The sequence below is a fragment of the Rattus norvegicus genome, chromosome X, assembly GCF_021556685.1.
Source record: "Rattus norvegicus strain SHRSP/BbbUtx chromosome X, alternate assembly SHRSP_T2T, whole genome shotgun sequence".
NCBI classification, from domain to species: domain Eukaryota; kingdom Metazoa; phylum Chordata; class Mammalia; order Rodentia; family Muridae; genus Rattus; species Rattus norvegicus.
Window position 1 is genome coordinate 38026975 of NC_141554.1, and position 18835 is coordinate 38045809.

At 34.6% G+C, this 18835-nt stretch overlaps 1 protein-coding gene across 32 annotated transcripts in view; it reads right to left on the reverse strand.

Annotated features, from left to right (window-relative positions):
* Nucleotides 1-1454: 1454 nt before the first annotated feature.
* The window catches only part of Ap1s2 (adaptor related protein complex 1 subunit sigma 2), a 47038-nt gene continuing 29657 nt past the window's right edge, over nucleotides 1455-18835 (reverse strand). For 11 of the 32 annotated variants that reach the window (XM_087599618.1, XM_087599610.1, XM_087599604.1 and 8 more), the window contains one exon: nucleotides 1455-2717. In XM_087599618.1, the coding sequence (XP_087455744.1) occupies nucleotides 2670-2717 (48 nt within the window). In that variant the 3' untranslated portion in view covers nucleotides 1455-2669. Of the gene's footprint in view, nucleotides 2718-5371; nucleotides 8000-15521; nucleotides 15617-18835 lie in introns of those variants that run through there. The other 21 variants (XR_015646239.1, XR_015646234.1, XR_015646240.1 and 18 more) reach the window with 5 other exon arrangements.

Genomic DNA, 18835 nt, shown 5'->3' on the forward strand with positions numbered 1-18835 from the left:
TCATTTCCCAGAAAATTAGAGTTGTCGTCGTTGAACACATCCGCTGTTAAAACTGCCCTTGTGTAACAATCATGAGTGGTCAGTGAAGAGAAGTGAGTGTAGGCTTATGTGCATTATTCTTGCTTTCCTAGATGCTTCTCCTTCTCAGACTTTCACTGTCATGCTTTGGGCCTCGAAATTTGCATGGCATTTAGCAATCTGACATTTGAGAATTCACTAAAGATGCATACAAGGCTTATGCCAGTATTCCCTGCACTTGGGAGGCTGATGCTAGAGTGAGGCCCTACCTCATTTTTCAAAAAAAAAAAAAAAAAAAAAACCAGGTACAAAGTATTGAAAGTTTAACAAAATCCAACTTGTTTCAATTTTAAATGCCTGCTTCATCCCCAAAATGATAGATTTCTAGATTTACTGGGTTTATTAATGTATGGCTTTTAAGTACATTTGGTATTTTTAAAATACTGTTCAAACTGCAGCCAAGATTATGTAACGATAATTTTGTATGTGTGATGCTGGAGCTTCAACATGGTAGGCAAGGGTACTTATCAGTAAGGTACATACCCAGTCCTAAAGCTGTGAATTCTTAGAGCATAATGGGAAAGGAAATAAAACCCATCTTCTTGAGCTCAGGACAATTAAGCAAGCGAGGACTTTCTCCTCAAATGTTAATGGGCCTGTAGAGAGTACAAGGAAAGTTTAGAAAATCTGATTGGGTCGTTACCTTGATAGTAACTTTGAGCTTACATTTATCATAATGGATGTGTGCCTGCATGTGTCTGTGATAAACCAGATTTCTACTTATGATTCAACTCTGCATCACTGACAGAAGCCCACAGGCGAACAAGTGAACAGTTTCATTCACAAAGGCCCTTTACTTTAGACCTACAAATGTCTCTTTCAAAACTTGATGAGAATACTTTCCCTGTTCTTAAATATCTCAGGGTTTGAATGTAATAATTCCTATTTGCAGCAGCAAAAGGCCCCAAACCATGCTCTTACTGTAACTAGAAGTTTTGATTTGTGGCTTACATTAGGCAACACATTCAGCAAATATTAATCTGTTTCTGTTGCATGTACTAGCAACTTTCTCAAATGGAGGAGGCGAGAATTTGTCATTTGGATATCATTTGACTAATCTGGAATAATTGAGTTGCTAAATCAGAAAGCGTATAAAAGTCAATTGCATCATGGTTTTAAAAGCGGCATTTATTAATTGAAAATGTGGTGTAAGTCCTTGATAGCATAGTATCCATATGATTTTTTTACTGAGTTGAAGTACATGAACATTCCTTGACCCTTCTGCCATTTTCGTGTGTACTTGCAACCACATTTCAGTGCAGGGGTGAGGTGTCAGATGAGAGGAATTGTCAACATTTTATTGGAAAAAAACCCCTTCCTTTAGCAGCTCCTCCTAGTTCAACAAAACTTTGGGAAAGAGATAAAAGCACACCACAGTGTTTGCAGAACATTTATTACCATTAATTGGTGATGTGATAAGACAGTGTTCAGGTGGCTTGAAAGTTGTTCACAATCACAGCAAAGCTTACTCCAGCCTAGCATATTACAAGGGAACATAGAAATCAGGGAGATGTGTTCAGGTATGTGTCAGGATGTATAAAAGTGATGCCAGGAATTTATACAGCTTCAAAAAATATAGGGCCAACCAATGCCACTTTGCTTCAGTCAACTCTCACTTTGCTATACGAAAGGTATCTTTTAAGCTGTCATAAGACTTCCGACGACTAGGCAGTGACATGAAAGGATAGGGAGCTGCTGTCAAGTCTGCAGCACTTCTAACTGGAAGGAAGCAATAGGGAAGCAAAATAAATTTGGCTTTAACAAGCACCCTAGAAGGAACATCATGCTTTAGATAATGACTTTATGTAATACTCTGTGAGGAAAGCAACATACTATTATGAAGAATACCTGGTAATTAACCATCCTATTTTATTTGGGGCATCAAAAACAACTACATGATTATGACCACGAAAACTTCACCTCAGGGAATCAAATGTTACTTGGCCTTAAAAATTATGTGCTCAAGATTAGGAAAGTCTTTGTTCCTTGTCCCATTCATTCAGAATACTTAATGAATTTTAGTATAAAACAGCATCATTCTAAGATAGTCCTCTAAAAGCATCTATATTCCTTTTGTTTTAATGTATGTTGTATCTAATATGGGTCTTTGGTAGAAATTTGGTTGCTTAAATTTTCAATAAACTTTCATTCATATGTCAATTCCCTTCATTCTTATATATACTGAAATGCTACTCTAGTCTTTGGTTTCATTAAACCAGGTTTCACATAATTTAAGTTTCCTTGTTGAAGTACAATTGTAAATATATTTTGCCAAATTGTTGGATATACATGTAATAGACATATTTTTATATAAGCACATAATTATGAGACTGACCTTTAAACTTTAAGATGTCCAGAAGTGGTATGTTACTTTTTCTACATCTTCCTAATTCATATTTATGTCCCTTCATTTATCATTTGATTAACCAAAGTTCCCTTTAAAAAAAATTGGGTAGGCCTGAATGAAGCAGCTTAGCAAAACAGTAATACTGACAAGACATCATCTTACACCGTTAGCTAACATGGACATGGGAGGCAGTGACCATCTACAGTGTGAAATGCCACAAGAAGTCATCAGCAAGGGAGGACAGTTATGTCAGTCCAATTTCTTCAAGAACACTACGTGGGGTTTCAGCTTCCTGTGGAGGGAAAATGTGAGACTCTGGTAAGCAGATACCGAGTGTCTTGAGAATAGAAAAAGCTCACACGAAGGGCATGCTCATTTTAGAGATTCAAGAGGCAATGCAGGGTCGCAGGAGCAATCTACTAGTAACAGTCGGTAGTTTTCAGATTTGTGCCTAAAACGTCCCAAGAATGTTTTCAGCATTTATTAAGTACCTATCATTGACTAATGTGCTGGGCACCATTGCTATAACACAGAAGCAATCAAGCCCATTGTAAACTAACTAGCAGCAATGTGTGAAATTACATACAGAAAAATATTATCTAAAATATTAAAATTCAAAATGTTTTCCAAATAAAAGGCTCCTTTCCCTCAAGTTTTTAGTTTTCTAATACTTTTGATGTTCAGTTTTGTCACATGTTATCAAGAGAAATGTCTGCCTTGTATAATTTTTCCTTAACTGTCTACTGCAATGGTTTAGAAATAGCTACCTTCCCAGACCTCCCCTGGGCAACCACTGGTATTGGTGGAGGTGACATACAGGAAAAATACTATGGTACAAAAATCATTCTTGTCTTGATATAAGAATGAATATTTGCTTTGAAATGTCAAAGACAATTCAGCCAAATCTAAGAGAGGTATTTTAAAATTTTCCAAATTGACCAATTTTGTACACTAAACTACAAAAATAAAAAAAGGACCATATAGGTCAGACTTTAGCTATTACTACCAATTTTGTAATTAAAAAGCAACACTGTTACTTTAATAGATGAAAACAATGTAAGATTTTGTTATCCAACAATAAACTTACTTTTGCATCCTAATCATGAGACAGCACAAAACAAGGAAAAGAAAAATTAAATTACACCAGGAATCTTTAGAATGTTAGACTGAATGGTAGGACTCTATACAGTGAAATCTTAAATGACTTAAAGTCTATTGTTTTCATACTTTGGATACAAAAATAGTAGTACTTACCTCCATTTGTTGAGAGAGTTTAAGGCTCAATGCCTGATTTAAAGAAAGTGCTTCAAAAATATTAGCTGATAGTTATATAACTAAAATCTAAATGAAGGGTTTAGCCTTTAGTAGTAAAACCATGGCCAAAAAAAAAAAAAAAAAACCATAGAATATCTGTTAGTATGCTTGTCTAGTAATGAAAAATGGGTGAAAATCAGCTTTAGTGAAAAGGAACATTTTCCCAAAAGGTAGTATAATCTCTGATGTACACTTATACCCCCCCCCCACTAATTTAACTTCAATCTAATCAGCTTACAGATCTAAGAAAGATGGAGGATAAAAGAGAAAGGTAAACATTGCCACAAGAATATAACCACTTAAATAGGAATGTAGCAAACTGGTATTAAAAGGCTTCTTTTTGCTTTTTTAATGGCAAAGAGTGGGGGAAAAACAAGCTTGAGGGACTGAAGGTCTATGAACCATCTGATACAAAATGTCTTTGGAACCTAATTTAACTGTAAGAAGTCATTTCCCTCTGACAATTAGAAAAATGCAGCGAATCAGCCAATCACAAGACAAAATTAGTCCCAATCCATTTTGTTTGGTGTGGTTCTTAGCTGTTAGGAATAAATGCTGGAGCATTTAAGATGAAATATCAGTTTGTTTAGGGTTTGTGCTTGAGGAAGTGGATGTGAAGTTGATAACTGTTGATGCTGAATAATGTATGTATGGATACTTTGTATGGGATTCTCTATTTTTGTCTACATGTTTTCATGATAGTTTTTTTTTAAAGACAGTCTAATAACAATAGTGATAGATGCCCATCTCCCCAGCTTCAAATGTTTGGTTTTATTTAACCATTAAATATACCATGAGTGACATGTAAATGACTTAACTATTTTGTACTGTGGGCTCAATAATGGTTAAAATGGTGAGTTCTATGTTTGTTTGTCTTTTTACTCAATTTAAAACATTACCTGGAAAAATGAAAATCTAAAATATATTTATCAAAAGGGATGAAGAAAAAAGTCATTCCCACGAGTCAAAGTACACGTAAATTTAAAAGTTATTTCCATTTAACATTAAATCATTTTAAAACTTCATGTAACCTTTAATTTGTTAAAGGATCCCTACACTGAATTTTATACAGTTTATACGCACAGCGTGTCTAGATAAAAATGGCCCATAACTACTCCCTGGAGCTGATCAGATTTCTCCAAGGTATTCACTGCCTGTGGTCTGAAGAGAGTCAAGTTGCTTTCTGAATAAGCATTATTTAATAATATATGCCCTTTCTAAAGGTCTAGTTTAATTTATACATTATGTTCCTTTAAGACTGGGCAAGTTCAATGTTTTTCCAAAGTGTTTATAATTCAAAATGTAATTTTTGCAAGTTTACACTGAAATTGTAGCTCAAAATTATTTAGGGAAACGATTAAAATAGTATGGTTGTTACCAGGGCCTGCCTTCAGTAAGAGAGAAATGGGAAGTAGTTGTCTGATGAGTTATGTAATTTCAGTTCTGCAAGATGATAAAGTTCTGGAGATCTGTTGTACAATGATGTGAATATATTTAGTACTATTGTAGGTTTAGAAATCATTATTTTTTTTAAAAATCACAACTTAAAAAATTACCTGGAGAAATGAAAATATAAAATGTTATTTTATCAAAAAGGATGGAGAAGAAAGAAGTCATTCACATGAGACAAAGTACATGCAATACTTTATTTTAGACATGCAAGAAAAAGCTATTTCAGAATCTGCTAATTTAAAGCAAGCAGCTGTATACAGATAATCCCCCCACAAAAGCACAACATTTTCTTACAGCTCAGCACACAGCAACCAAAACAAACAGGCATGAGACAATGCATATTTATGCAACATTAAAATCAGATGAACAACATGTAGTGTGGGAGGATGGGAAAAATGGAAATGAAAGACCAATGCTTTGTGATGTTGCAGATGGCAATGGAGAGCGCTGAGCTGTACAGCTGCCTAACACTGCATTTCCTAAAACATTTCCTAGATCTTCTTTCAGTGGGAAACTGGTAAGGGTACCTTCTGAAGTTACTAGAGTTTTTTGGCATACTTAGCTTTTTTGTCTTTTGAGACAGGGATGCCCTAGGTACTATAGTACCTCATCTTCCTTTTGCCTCAGCCTCCCAAGTACTAGGATGACAGGCATGCACTACCATGCCTCCTAAGTTATTGTTTAGTAAAAATTTACTTAGGTTTTAAAGTCTCAATTTGCTGCTTATTAAAACCATATTTATATAAAATTAATATTAAAAGTTTTTAGTATTCCAAAATATACAAGCATAGTTAACACATCACTGAATGTTTAGAAGAAGGCTTAATATATTAATTAGGAAGCCATTAATTAATAAACTATAAATGTTTGGATATTAAAAATGATTATCTGAATTTTTGTATCACATGGGTAGGCTCAGTATTACTGACTCAAGGGCTGTTACTGAGCAACAATACAGGAGACTTTGTGACATAGTTTTCTGACAGTTCATAAAGGGACTTTTGACACTGCACAAATGTGGCTTAATAAATATTGGCAATACAAAATTTCTTAAAAATTGAAATGTTTTAACCTTAGATCTTAGAGAATTATACAATTGATTTTTCTTATACTGTTCCAACATACACTTTTATGTGATACAGTCCAACATATTAGCTCATACAGACTGTAAGATAATCTTAGCACTAAATAAAGCTTGGCTTTCTTCAACAGTGGAAGATCAAACTACATTAAATATTGTGGTATGCCTAATTTTGCCTGAGCTCCTAACTGTTTTCTTTGGTAAACATTTGTGATTGTCCCCGGTCTTTCACTTATACTCTCATAAGATTAATCACAGATTATTTACTAATGATAACTTGTATGTGTTCAGAATATTAATCAAAACATTCACAAGTCATATTTTGTCAAGAAGAAATCAGTAGTAGACAGAAAAAACTATGTCAATATCATATACAAAATAAATAGAATTAAGAATAGGCACAGAAAAAAATACAATCATAAAGGTACTAGTTCTAAGATGCTATATATTATTTTACAGGAGAATTAGTCACCAAGCTGAGGACATTTTCTTTCATAAGTATATCAGTTCTCTATTTCCTCTGTGAAATTCTGCATAGTCGATGAGCAGTCATTAGTACACAGGGACATTAAAATATTCATGGCGTGGCTACAAAAGAAATGCATATATTCTTACACACAGTATACAAGCTGATGGAAACACAATCAGAATGCTTAGTTCACAGTAAAATTACCTAAAGCATCAGATTTGCTTTTGTTCTTTGGTTTGTGGCTGAACATTTATGTTCTTAATGCCCAGTTCAGATTTATCTTTTTCAAGTTCATGGGATGTAACAGTAAACAAGATGACCTACATTCTACAGACTCCTAAACCACTGTACTTATTACTAATCTGAAAAGATTGCCAGTTTAAATTCAATGCTAATTTAGTGGCAAGCTCAGTTAGAATACTCCCTTTTCACCAGTATGTTCCATTTACTAGGGTCCTAGTACACTAAGAAGAGATCCCAGAGAAAAAGCTTCCCAATAACTTAAAACTATTTACCAGATGGTATTCTTAAGTACCTATGAAAGCTTTTGATTGTTGACTTAGCTAAAAAAAATTGACTTTGAGGCTACAGATTAATTTTTTGAAAGTCCTCAAAATGATTCTAAGGCACTCCCTATAATTTTTAAATGTCTCCCTATAAATAATTCTAATAAGATGCTAGATGTTCTCACATCAAAGTGACAAAAATAACCCAAGGTGGGGTCTTAAATGGACCTTACAGCATCCCAGATGAATTCTAAAGTTAGAACTGTAAAATATTAGGCTACAAAAGCTGCCCCTTTCCCATTTAGAATAGTGCAATGATAAAACAAGAAAGTAAAGTAATATTAGTAATAAATGCCCAATGCTTCATTTTACAGAAGCTTTCACTCTCACAGGGAAAGTCCTCATCTGTACTAACATTACTAATAATTTACTATATTTAAAAATACTTTGTCAATGACTCTCACCCAATTTCAATATTCTGTATAAAAGGTAAATTATAATCCCAATTATGAATTATAGGGAAAAATTTCCTAAAAGCCATCAATTTAATGAAATAATAGGGATTTCCATTAGTATTGCAATTAATTTTCCAAATAATGCCAAAAAACAAATAATAAACTTGACAAATTAATAATTAAAACTGAATTCATATATCCTACTACATTTTGATGCATGTCTGTACTCCAGCACGTATTCTAGTATGCTTTCTTATACCCAATGAAACTCTTGCTGTGATACATATTCTCTGTTTTCTGGAGAGAGAACAAGAAAAGTTTAAGTCTCAAATAACCTTATACTTCAATACCACTTCTTTGCCTTTATGTTACAGTTTTTAAACTTTTTGATTTCTTAACTTTGTATCATGTCATATGAACGCCAACCATAATTTTTAATGCTTATTGAAAGAGAAACGTGGTTTCCCAACAGGGTTGAATAAAGTAAATTATAATAAAATTAAAAATAGAATAAAATGCAGTCATTATTTCCTGGGGAAGACTTACAAGAACAAAAGTTCTATACGAACAATTTTGAAATGTAGCCACCCCTGGCACTGCCATTGTTTAACTAACAGGTTTTGGCTTGTTTGTTTTTGTTTTTAATGACCCTTTTGAAAGCAAAAGTGTAGAGGATAAGCCAAACTACTTTTTTAAAGCCAGGGGTCCATACTGCTGTACCAAAACAAGAAATTAGCACCTATCAACTTCAAGAATATTCTTTATAGGAAGAAACCCCTCTTTACTGAAAGAGCATCCTTCAAGAAAGACACCTCTAAAATGCACAAAATTAAATGGTGGTATATATAGTAAGTGGTATCCTTTAATCATTTTTAGGGCACTGGGAAATGTCCAGTTCAGACTGTTAACACCTAAAGAAGTTCTGCTATAAATAAGTGCTTTAGTGACTACTTAACATTTAACACTGGACTTTCAGGTAAAAGATTTAACTATGACTATAATTGACCAAGATTTTTCCCCTTTCATATACAAAGGATATAAACATAAATGTCAGTATTCTGGACCCTCATATTATCACTACATTTTCTGAATAAAAAACAAGTATGTAAGAATTAGAGGTGATGGTACAGCCCATCACAGCATACAAAAGACCCTGCACAACTAGGTCTACTATCTTGCTCTTCCCATGGGCACCTTTGAAAGCAGTCATATATATAACCCAGCAAACTGAATTTATGAATATCACAAATGTGTTATTTTCAACCTGAAATGAGTCTTCATTTTTGGACAATCCCTTTGCTCAGCACTAATTTACTCTTTGGTGACTCTGTTGCCAAACCCCACACTTTGCTAGTTATTTCCTCTTTTTCTCCAGTCCCCAGTGGTTCTCCTCTAGATGTCATTTTTCAAGTCCAAGAATAAGAACTTTCTCAAGTTTGCTCATCTAATTCATGAAGATAAAAGATCTCTAGCTTTACTCCATTAGTGCCTTATAACAAAGGAGACATTTCTTGCCTACAACCAGTGCTTTTGATTCCGTCCCACCTCCCCTTCCAATACAGCATACTTTCTCCTTTATTCCTAATGCTCATTACTTTTTGCATGAGCTCCTCGTCAGTATGCATGCTTTTTCATCTTTCCTCTGTACTAAGAATAGTTTCACTCTCAAGCAACAAAAGGACTAGATGTAGTGTGTCAAGTTTAAGATGTCAAACACACCAGACAGAATCAACTTAGCTCTCTTTTCAAAACTACCTGCCTTCCTAAGAAAAGACAGGCCCTACTACCATAAGTTTTCCTAGATATTCATTCACCATTATAAGTTTATGATGTTACTCATAAGTAAAACTAACCAGAAAGCTTAAATACTTGTAAAATAGCAATTGCATTGGCTTTAGTACTGTTAAACTGAGAGATCCTTATGTAAGCTAATGGTGTTAGATATCAAGACTGAACGGTTACTCTCTTGACTCTAGTTCAATGTGATAAAGGAAATATAAGTAATGAAGAGCAAATATAAGAAAGTGTGATTTCAAGTTTATTACCTTACTTCACTTGTTTTTAGAGGAGTTTCTTTCCATACTCCTTGTATTATAAAAGTGTATTTTATCCCCTGTTTTACAACACAGGGTCCTTTTTATTGATCCTAACTGAATTCTGTGGCAAAGCATGCAAACATCCTATGCTCAACTCTGAAATAATACTCTTTGGGTTGAAGCCCCAAAGGGCACCACAATATACAAAACCACTAAGCTCTATTTTGAGCAATTAATTTTATAAGGCACCTTTTAGATGACAGGACTCATGGTGCAGTCCATCTGTGACTCTTTTTTTATTTTCTTTTTTCTTTTTTGGAGCTGAGGACTGAACCCAGGGCCTTGTGCTTGCTAGACAAGCGCTCTACCACTGAGCTAAATCCCCAACCCGGTGCAGTCTATCTGTAACACATCAATATAAACTCTCATTCAGACTGCAGCATTCTTCCACCAAAAATTTATGATATAATATAAAAATTTTAAAACTTGTTTGTTTTTCTCATTTGAAGATGGAGGGAGGAGCTATATGATAGTCAATATCCTGCTTCTTGATCATTTGTAATTTCATATATCCTCAGTATCTTTCCATATCATTCCATGGAAATGTATTCTTATTTATTTTACATGATATTAGCAATGGCAGATATGACTACTGTAATTCTCTTTACTTGTTTCCCACTGATGAACATTTGGGTATATTCCAATGGCTTAATATCATGCGGAGCCTATGTCTTTATGCACATACATAGATATGCATGAATATACACATTTCTTAGTTGGATAAACTATTTGGATGTGTACCTAATGGGACAAAAGATATAGTACATGTTTCATTATGAAACAGACACCACAAAAACTGATCCTTAATGAAATAAAATGCTAAGTGTTTACAAGCAGTAACAAGAATGTCTTTTATTATTGCAAGAAAAAATTGTTTAAAAGGGTTAGTTGGGAACTCAAGCAGTATTACAGAGCAATAGTGATAAAAACTGCATGGTATTGGTACAGAGACAGACAGATAGACCAATGGAATAGAATTGAAGACCCAGAAATGAACCCACACACCTATGGTCACTTGATTTTTGACAAAGGAGCCAAAACCATCCAATGGAAAAAAGATAGCATTTTCAGCAAATGGTGCTGGTTCAACTGGAGGGCAACATGTAGAAGAATGCAGATCGATCCATGCTTATCACCCTGTACAAAGCTTAAGTCCAAGTGGATCAAGGACCTCCACATCAAACCAGGTACACTCAAACTAATAGAAGAAAAACTAGGGAAGCATCTGGAACACATGGGCACTGGAAAAAATTTCCTGAACAAAACACCAATGACTTATGCTCTAAGATCAAGAATCGACAAATGGGATCTCATAAAACTGCAAAGCTTCTGTAAGGCAAAGGACACTGTGGTTAGGACAAAACGGCAACCTACAGATTGGGAAAAGATCTTTACCAATCCTACAACAGATAGAGGCCTTATATCCAAAATATACAAAGAACTCAAGAAGTTAGACCGCAGGGAGACAAATAACCCTATTAAAAAATGGGGTTCAGAGCTAAACAAAGAATTCACAGCTGAGGAATGCCGAATGGCTGAGAAACACCTAAAGAAATGTTCAACATCTTTAGTCATAAGGGAAATGCAAATCAAAACAACCCTGAGATTTCACCTCACACCAGTGAGAATGGCTAAGATCAAAAACTCAGGTGACAGCAGATGCTGGCGAGGATGTGGAGAAAGAGGAACACTCCTCCATTGTTGGTGGGATTGCAAACTGGTACAACCATTCTGGAAATCAGTCTGGAGGATCCTCAGAAAATTGGACATTGAACTGCCTGAGGATCCAGCTATACCTCTCTTGGGCATATACCCACAAGATGCCCCAACATATAAAAAAGACACGTGTTCCACTATGTTCATCGCAGCCTTATTTATAATAGCCAGAAGCTGGAAAGAACTCAGATGCCCTTCAACAGAGGAATGGATACAGAAAATGTGGTACATCTACACAATGGAATATTACTCAGCTATCAAAAACAATGACTTTATGAAATTTGTAGGCAAATGGTTGGAACTGGAAAATATCATCCTGAGTGAGGTAACCCAATCACAGAAAAACACACATGGTATGCACTCATTGATAAGTGGATATTAGCCCAAATGCTTGAATTACCCTAGACGCCTAGAACACATGAAACTCAAGACCGATGATCAAAGTGTGAATGCTTCACTCCTTCTTTAAAAGGGGAACAAGAATACCCTTGGCAGGGAATAGAGAGGCAAAGATTAAAACAGACACAGAAGGAACACCCATTCAGAGCCTGCCCCACATGTGGCCCATACATATACAGCTACCCAATTAGACAAGATGGATGAAGCAAAGAAGTGCAGGCCAGCAGGAGCCGGATGTAGATCACTCCTGAGAGACACAGCCAGAATACAGCAAATACAGAGGCGAATGCCAGCAGCAAACCACTGAACTGAGAATAGGACCCCCGTTGAAGGAATCAGAGAAAGAATTGGAAGAGCTTGAAGGGGCTCGAGACCCCATATGTACAACAATGCCAAGCAACCAGAGCTTCCAGGGACTAAGCCACTACCTAAAGACTATACATAGATTGACCCTGGACTCTGACCTCATAGGTAGCAATGAATATCCTAGTAAGAGCACCAGTGGAAGGGGAAGCCCTGTGTCCTGCTAAGACTGAACCCCCAGTGAACTAGATTGTTGGGGAGAGGGCAGCAATGGGGGGAGCATGGGGAGGGGAACACCCATAAAGAAGGGGAGGGGGAGGGGTTAGGGGGATGTTTGCCCGGAAACCGGGAAAAGGAATAATACTCGAAATGTATATAAGAAATACTCAATTAAAAAAAAAAGTTAGTTGGAATTTTAATTTGTATTCCCTTAGCAAAGAATTTTTTCACCCCTTACTTAGTCATGTCCTTTGGTCTTCTATACTGGACTACTCATCTATTTCTATTATTGTTTTCTTAAAAATAACACGTTGAGTAATTTTTAAATTATGTCTTACAAATGCTACTTTAAACCTGTTAATTATATGATACTAAGGACAAATTACTTTCTCTGCATCTAATTATACTTTTAAAATAAAACTTAGCTTAAAGAAATATTTTAAGATTATTCTAGTGTAGGTGAATTTGCCTTGAAATACTCTAAATTTAACCAGTTTTCCAAACAAACAATTTCATAGAATTTCAAACTCTTCAGGTCTAATGGGATGAGGAAGGATAAAAAGTTGGTAACAATAGAAAGTCTGACTATGGAACGTCTGGTGACTTTAGCCTTTCTTTAAGACATGATCACATCCTAAAGTGGATGAGGAAATCAACAAATTCAATAGAGTTCTGCCTGCCTGCAGGGTAGATTCAATCTTGTTTCCACATAAAAACTCAATTACCTTAATAGAAGTGAACAGATCTAGTTGTTGAGGAAATTAGATCATTCCTTGACATCCCATAAGCTTTGCTGTGGGTTAGGTTCTAAAGGCAACCATACATTATCTCCCCAGTTGCTAGTTATCAGGCAAAAGTAATTTGTATGAATCACCGGGGTGATTTTTATAGCCATTTATGTGTTAACATGTTCTTCTTCTTTTCACAATTTTAACTTTTTTTGCACTCCTTAGTATTTCTAATTTTCAGCCATTATTTATACTGAATAGTACATATATTCAGTATATTAAAAAGATGTAACAATTCATAAATGAAAAATGAAATTTTAGTTCAAAGTGTTAAATTAAGTCAGGGTTTCTCAACTTGAACACAACTGACTTTTGGGGCTGGATAATTCTTTGGTACCTGTGCCTGTGTAGCATAGGGTATTTAGCAGAGTTCATCTAATTGGTTCCGCTTGGTGGATAAGATTATTTACTAAGTTTTCTGCTATGGAAATTATTTTTTAAAGTAACAGAGGAAATGAAACAAATTATAATGTCAGTAGGAGAATAACTCAAATGTAAAATTTTTCATCAAGTACTGTTCAATGAATAAAAACCACCACTGACCACTCAGAATATGCTCTTAGTAGGTCCTAACTCTAGGATCATGAAATCAATTATGAAGGTTAAGATTGACATTTAAAAAAAAAGAAAAATGGAATAGAAGACAAAATTTGAGAGAGCAAAGCAAGTAATGAGAATATTATTCAATAATTTTTGTACTTTGTATATATTGTGATACAAAACTGTATTACTATGAGTTCTAGTAAAAATTGTTTCAAGATCAAATTTATAATAATTGACAATTTAAATTATAACAAATTTTAATCATTAAAAAAAAAAGCCACGTGAAGCTAGGGATATAGGACTATGGCTGAGGGTTTGCCTAGGGTGGACATTACCCTGAGTTCTATCCCTAGGTGCTGCAAAAACAAGAAACAAAGAGCTCACAGTAGCTACCATGAGTTCACTATGAGTTAGAAAAGAAACAAGGGGGTTGGTTTCAAAATTCCAAAGAAGAAACAAAAAGGAAGAAGAGGAGGAGTAGAGGGGGAGGAGGAAGAAGAGGAAAGCGGGGAAGAAGATGAGGAGGAAGAAGAGGAGAGGGGGAAAGAAGAGGAGGAGGAAGAGGAGGAGGCTGACTAAAACTACATAGAACAAAATGATTACAACTTGAAAACCAGACAGCAATGACACTAGTCATATTGTATGACACTAGTCATATTGTACGGTTCTATACATAAAGCTAAAGGATAGAGCTCTATTCCGCATTGTCTATCTGCCTGCTTCTGGATTGCCTGTTTCAAGTATCAATACAATTTTATTTCTCCATAGCTGTTCTAGCAGATCCCAAACTACATTTAAAGTGCTCTTGCATTAATAATCATAACTTTAAACCAATTAAAGACAGAGGTTTAGGCTTAAAAGTTATAACATGAAAGAGTAGTACTTACTAAAGAATTTTAGGGGTTTTATATTATTAAAGGAAACAAAGCAAAAGAAAATAAAGCAAAATATTTATAATAAAATGTTTTGTTTTGCTGTTAAATGACAATTTTATATGGTTGAAAAGTTACGTGCTTTTTACACAATTTAAGATATTCTTGAGTCTCTCTAGCATACCTAAATATTCTTAAAGTAGCAAGGCTTAACTTTTTGAAAAACTTAAATCTTCATGTTGTAAGATATTTTAAGAAGTACTAATTTGCTTAATGTTATTATAAAAAACTCATTTCCTCACAGAAATCATCCTTTCTCTCAAGATTCTTACCTTTCCATTTTTATGCAGTCCCACAGATTAATGATTACTTTCACAAAGACGCAGCAAACTATTTAAGATATTTCATGCAGGCCTCAGCACTAAAACAAATCCATTTTAGCAGCAGTAGTTCTCCATAGACTATCACGTTCTAGACAAGACAGACCAACATCTGCAAGTCCAGTGACCCTATTCATAAAGTGGATCATCTTCAAGTAGAAGCAAATTCATGAGTACAGTGCTTGCTTTTGGTACCTCACCTTTTTCCATTTCATGGATTACTTTAGTGAGAAGCAATACCAACAGCAAACAAAGATCAAAAGAAAAAATCCCCATGAATTTCAAAGTGATGCTGTTAGTATAAGAAAGAAAGGTCTACACATCTCAAAGCACTGATCAACATCATCATGCATGTACCGATAGGGTTATATCAAGCCTGATGCCTACAATTTAACTATTTGATCTTCAGAGATCGAGCAAGAACTTGAAATCATCTCACGTGCAACAGTCTCTGCATAGTGCCATTGTATTCATGCCACGAAAATGGTAAATTTAGTAGTTACCAATAAATAAGTTGGGGGTCAAAGGAACTAAAGTCTTAGACTGTTCTTTATCATAAGATATCCTCAGACAAACCTCCCCATTCTTCATTCTGGCTCTATAAAATTAAGGAGCAGAAAAAAGCTGGTAAGTGCCTGACTTTACAGGAAAAAAGGCATACTATTATTCCCTTTGTCACCATCAATATATGTGCTTATAAAATAAGTTCAGTGGCATCATTAGCCCTCACAATATCACCCCCAAACTAGGTATGTGGGGAGGGAAATATGCTAAGCATTGTAAAGAATATAATACCTTCATTAAACTCAGCGTGTCATATCTTCATATAAAAATCAACTTTAGTACCAGTGGCATGTTGAGAGGACATGTTTTAAATTCTAACAGTCAAGTAGTAACAAATTGAATAATAGGCCAATTTCTGCGATTTCCCTCCCAGAGGTAATTATGAGTTCATGCAACCAAAAGAAATAAACACAGAATTGATTGCAAATGTCAAATATGAAAGGTATACTATTAAATCATGTTTATTAATATTTTGGCAGTTTTTATTCATATATATATATATATATATTTGTTTTTGTTCTGTAGTATGATAACAGGAGAAAATCTACTTTAGCCACTGGCTATCTGCACTGTCTGCCCACAAAATGAAAGACTACCTAAGTTACATATTGACATAAATTGTGGAAAAGCAAATTTTTAACAAATTTTCTGAATAGATATTATAAAATATATAAAAATCAAAATTATTTTAATTTATATATACTCTTAAGTCAATAGATAAAGTTCATTGTTAAATCAAAATCATCTTTTTGATTTTTTTCATATATATAACTACACTGTCCTTGACACATCAGAAGAGGGCATCGGATCCCATTACAGATGGTTATGAGCCACCATGTGGTTTCTGGGAATTGAACTCATGACCTTTGGAAGAGCATCCAGTGCTGTTAACCATTGAGCCATCTCTCCAGTCCCCAAAACATTTTTGGGGTTAAAATAGTCCAAATAAAAATTTTGACACTAAGTAGAAAAGTCAAAATACATTAAAAATTATATTAAAATTAGGTTTTTAGTACTTTCACTTCAAATATTAGGATGAATTTAGCTACAATAACTATGCTTAAACAATTCCAGAAACAAAATCACTTCAGGACATCAACGAAGTGACTAATACATCTCAAACTATTATGTACTAGGCACTGTGTTAAATCTAACAAGAAGAGACTTTTGAATATACTGTCTATAAATCTATTCAATGAAAAGTTCTAACTACTGGTAATGACAACAGTGAACGTCCTCAGGTCTAAGAAGTAATAAATAGCACATACTGCTAAAATAATGCTTTGTATCATCACCTCATGGGATATACACACTATTAAGTAAACATGATGTTGTTGTCCTATTATAATGCATAGAGCAATTTTCCAGTAGCATTTACAAAGTAACCCAGGATTCAAGGAGATATCAGTGTCCTAAGCACTACTCTCTGGGAACACATTAAAAGCAAAAACTGGACTTTAGCAGCTTTAAAAATGTCTTTAAAAACAACAAAAAATTAATCAGAAAATGATGAAAAACAGAAGAAATAAGATCTGCAAGAGATTATAGTTCTATAATAATTAAAATTAAGACAAGACACAAATATGAAGAAATTTTCAATTCCCAATCCTGGGACCTAACTTTTGATTAGGTTTTATTTTTGGCAGGGCCTCAGGTTACCCTGAGGCTTCCCCCAAAACTCCCTTTGTAGTCCAGACCTTTAACTCCTGATTCTTCTGTCTCCAATTCCCAAGTGTTCATATTCAGGCATACACCACCATAACTGGTTTATGCTGAGCTACGAACTGAAGTCAGGGCTTCATGAAGGTGGGCAAACATTCTTCCAACTGAGCTCTATCCCTAACTTGACCTGATCATTTTTGTTTGTTTGTTTGCTCTTTAAGTTTCCTTAGTAAACAACAGAAGGAGATGCTAACTTTAAAACCAATTTCACAACAGTAAAATATAGACTTGGAGTCAGCATACCTGATGTTAAAATTACAAACCTCCAAAATGACATGTTTGCAATCAATTAATAATCCATCATGGCAAACTGCACCCAAGGAAAAAGGTCTGTGTTCATTTGACTACCAAACAACAGATGGTACGAAGGCTGCCACTGAAATAGTTCAGTTTTGCACTCACCAACCTATTTTCTGACAACCACCACATTAAACACATAGTCTGCAGCCTCACATTTAGGAGTTGTAGAGTCTGGATGGTATCAAGAAAACTTTAAACAGGCCCTATAGCTAATACAGAGGATTCACTAGGACTTCCCTCCATTATAAAGACCAAAAGTAAAGAACTTATAACAGAAAATTAGTTATTCTTCTCTTACTCATTCCTTTAAAGCTAGCAATTAAAGAAATACTAAAAATGAATTTAAAGTCTGTTTTAGTAATTAAAAAATTAACATGTAATAGATAAAGGGTTAAAATAAACAACAAAAACAAATCTACTTTTAACACTTCTAGTAAATGAACCCACAGGACACAAATATTTATGTTTCTACACACACACACACACACACACACACACACACACACACACACACACACCTTAATGAAAACAGCCTATTTTTTTACTAACATGTTTTCATGCTAAACTCTCTATATTGTAATAACCACCATAAGCTCTAAACCATAATTTAACTCGGTACCTCAGCATCAAATACATGATTAGCTCAGGATGGTGAAGGCAATTAGAAGGAAAAGGGGTTGCTATGGTTCTGGATATGGAAGTTAAGACAAGAATATAATAGTTTTGGCAGAAATGGTTAGTTATTTCAAAAGAACAAAGAAGTACAAATTCATTTTAAGTTAATTTTGTTAACACAAAGCCAGAGGGTTCTCTAAAAAGTTTAATTAGAAAACACTAACAATTGCTTGGCTACATTTGCTCTTAATGGACATGAGGTGAAAACATGAACCAATTTGGAAAGGAAATGTCATAATCTCACAGTCAACTCCTAATTATCCACACTAAAGAAAAAGGTGGAGGGGTTTTAAGTAATTCAAAACAAAGGATGACAAGTTCTTAAATGATTGTTATTTTTGGCCAATTGTTTCCATCTTTTAATATATACATTTATTTCTCTTTTGGTTCATTTATTTATTTGAATTAAAGCCGTCTGTCCTCTGAGCCTGACTGGCAGGCCATCCCCCCAGAGAACCACCCATTCATAGATAAGTGAGTTGATGTGATTGACACATGAATACTCCATACCAAGCATGCTTTGAGGTCATTTCTAAAACTTGTAGGAATAATGCCT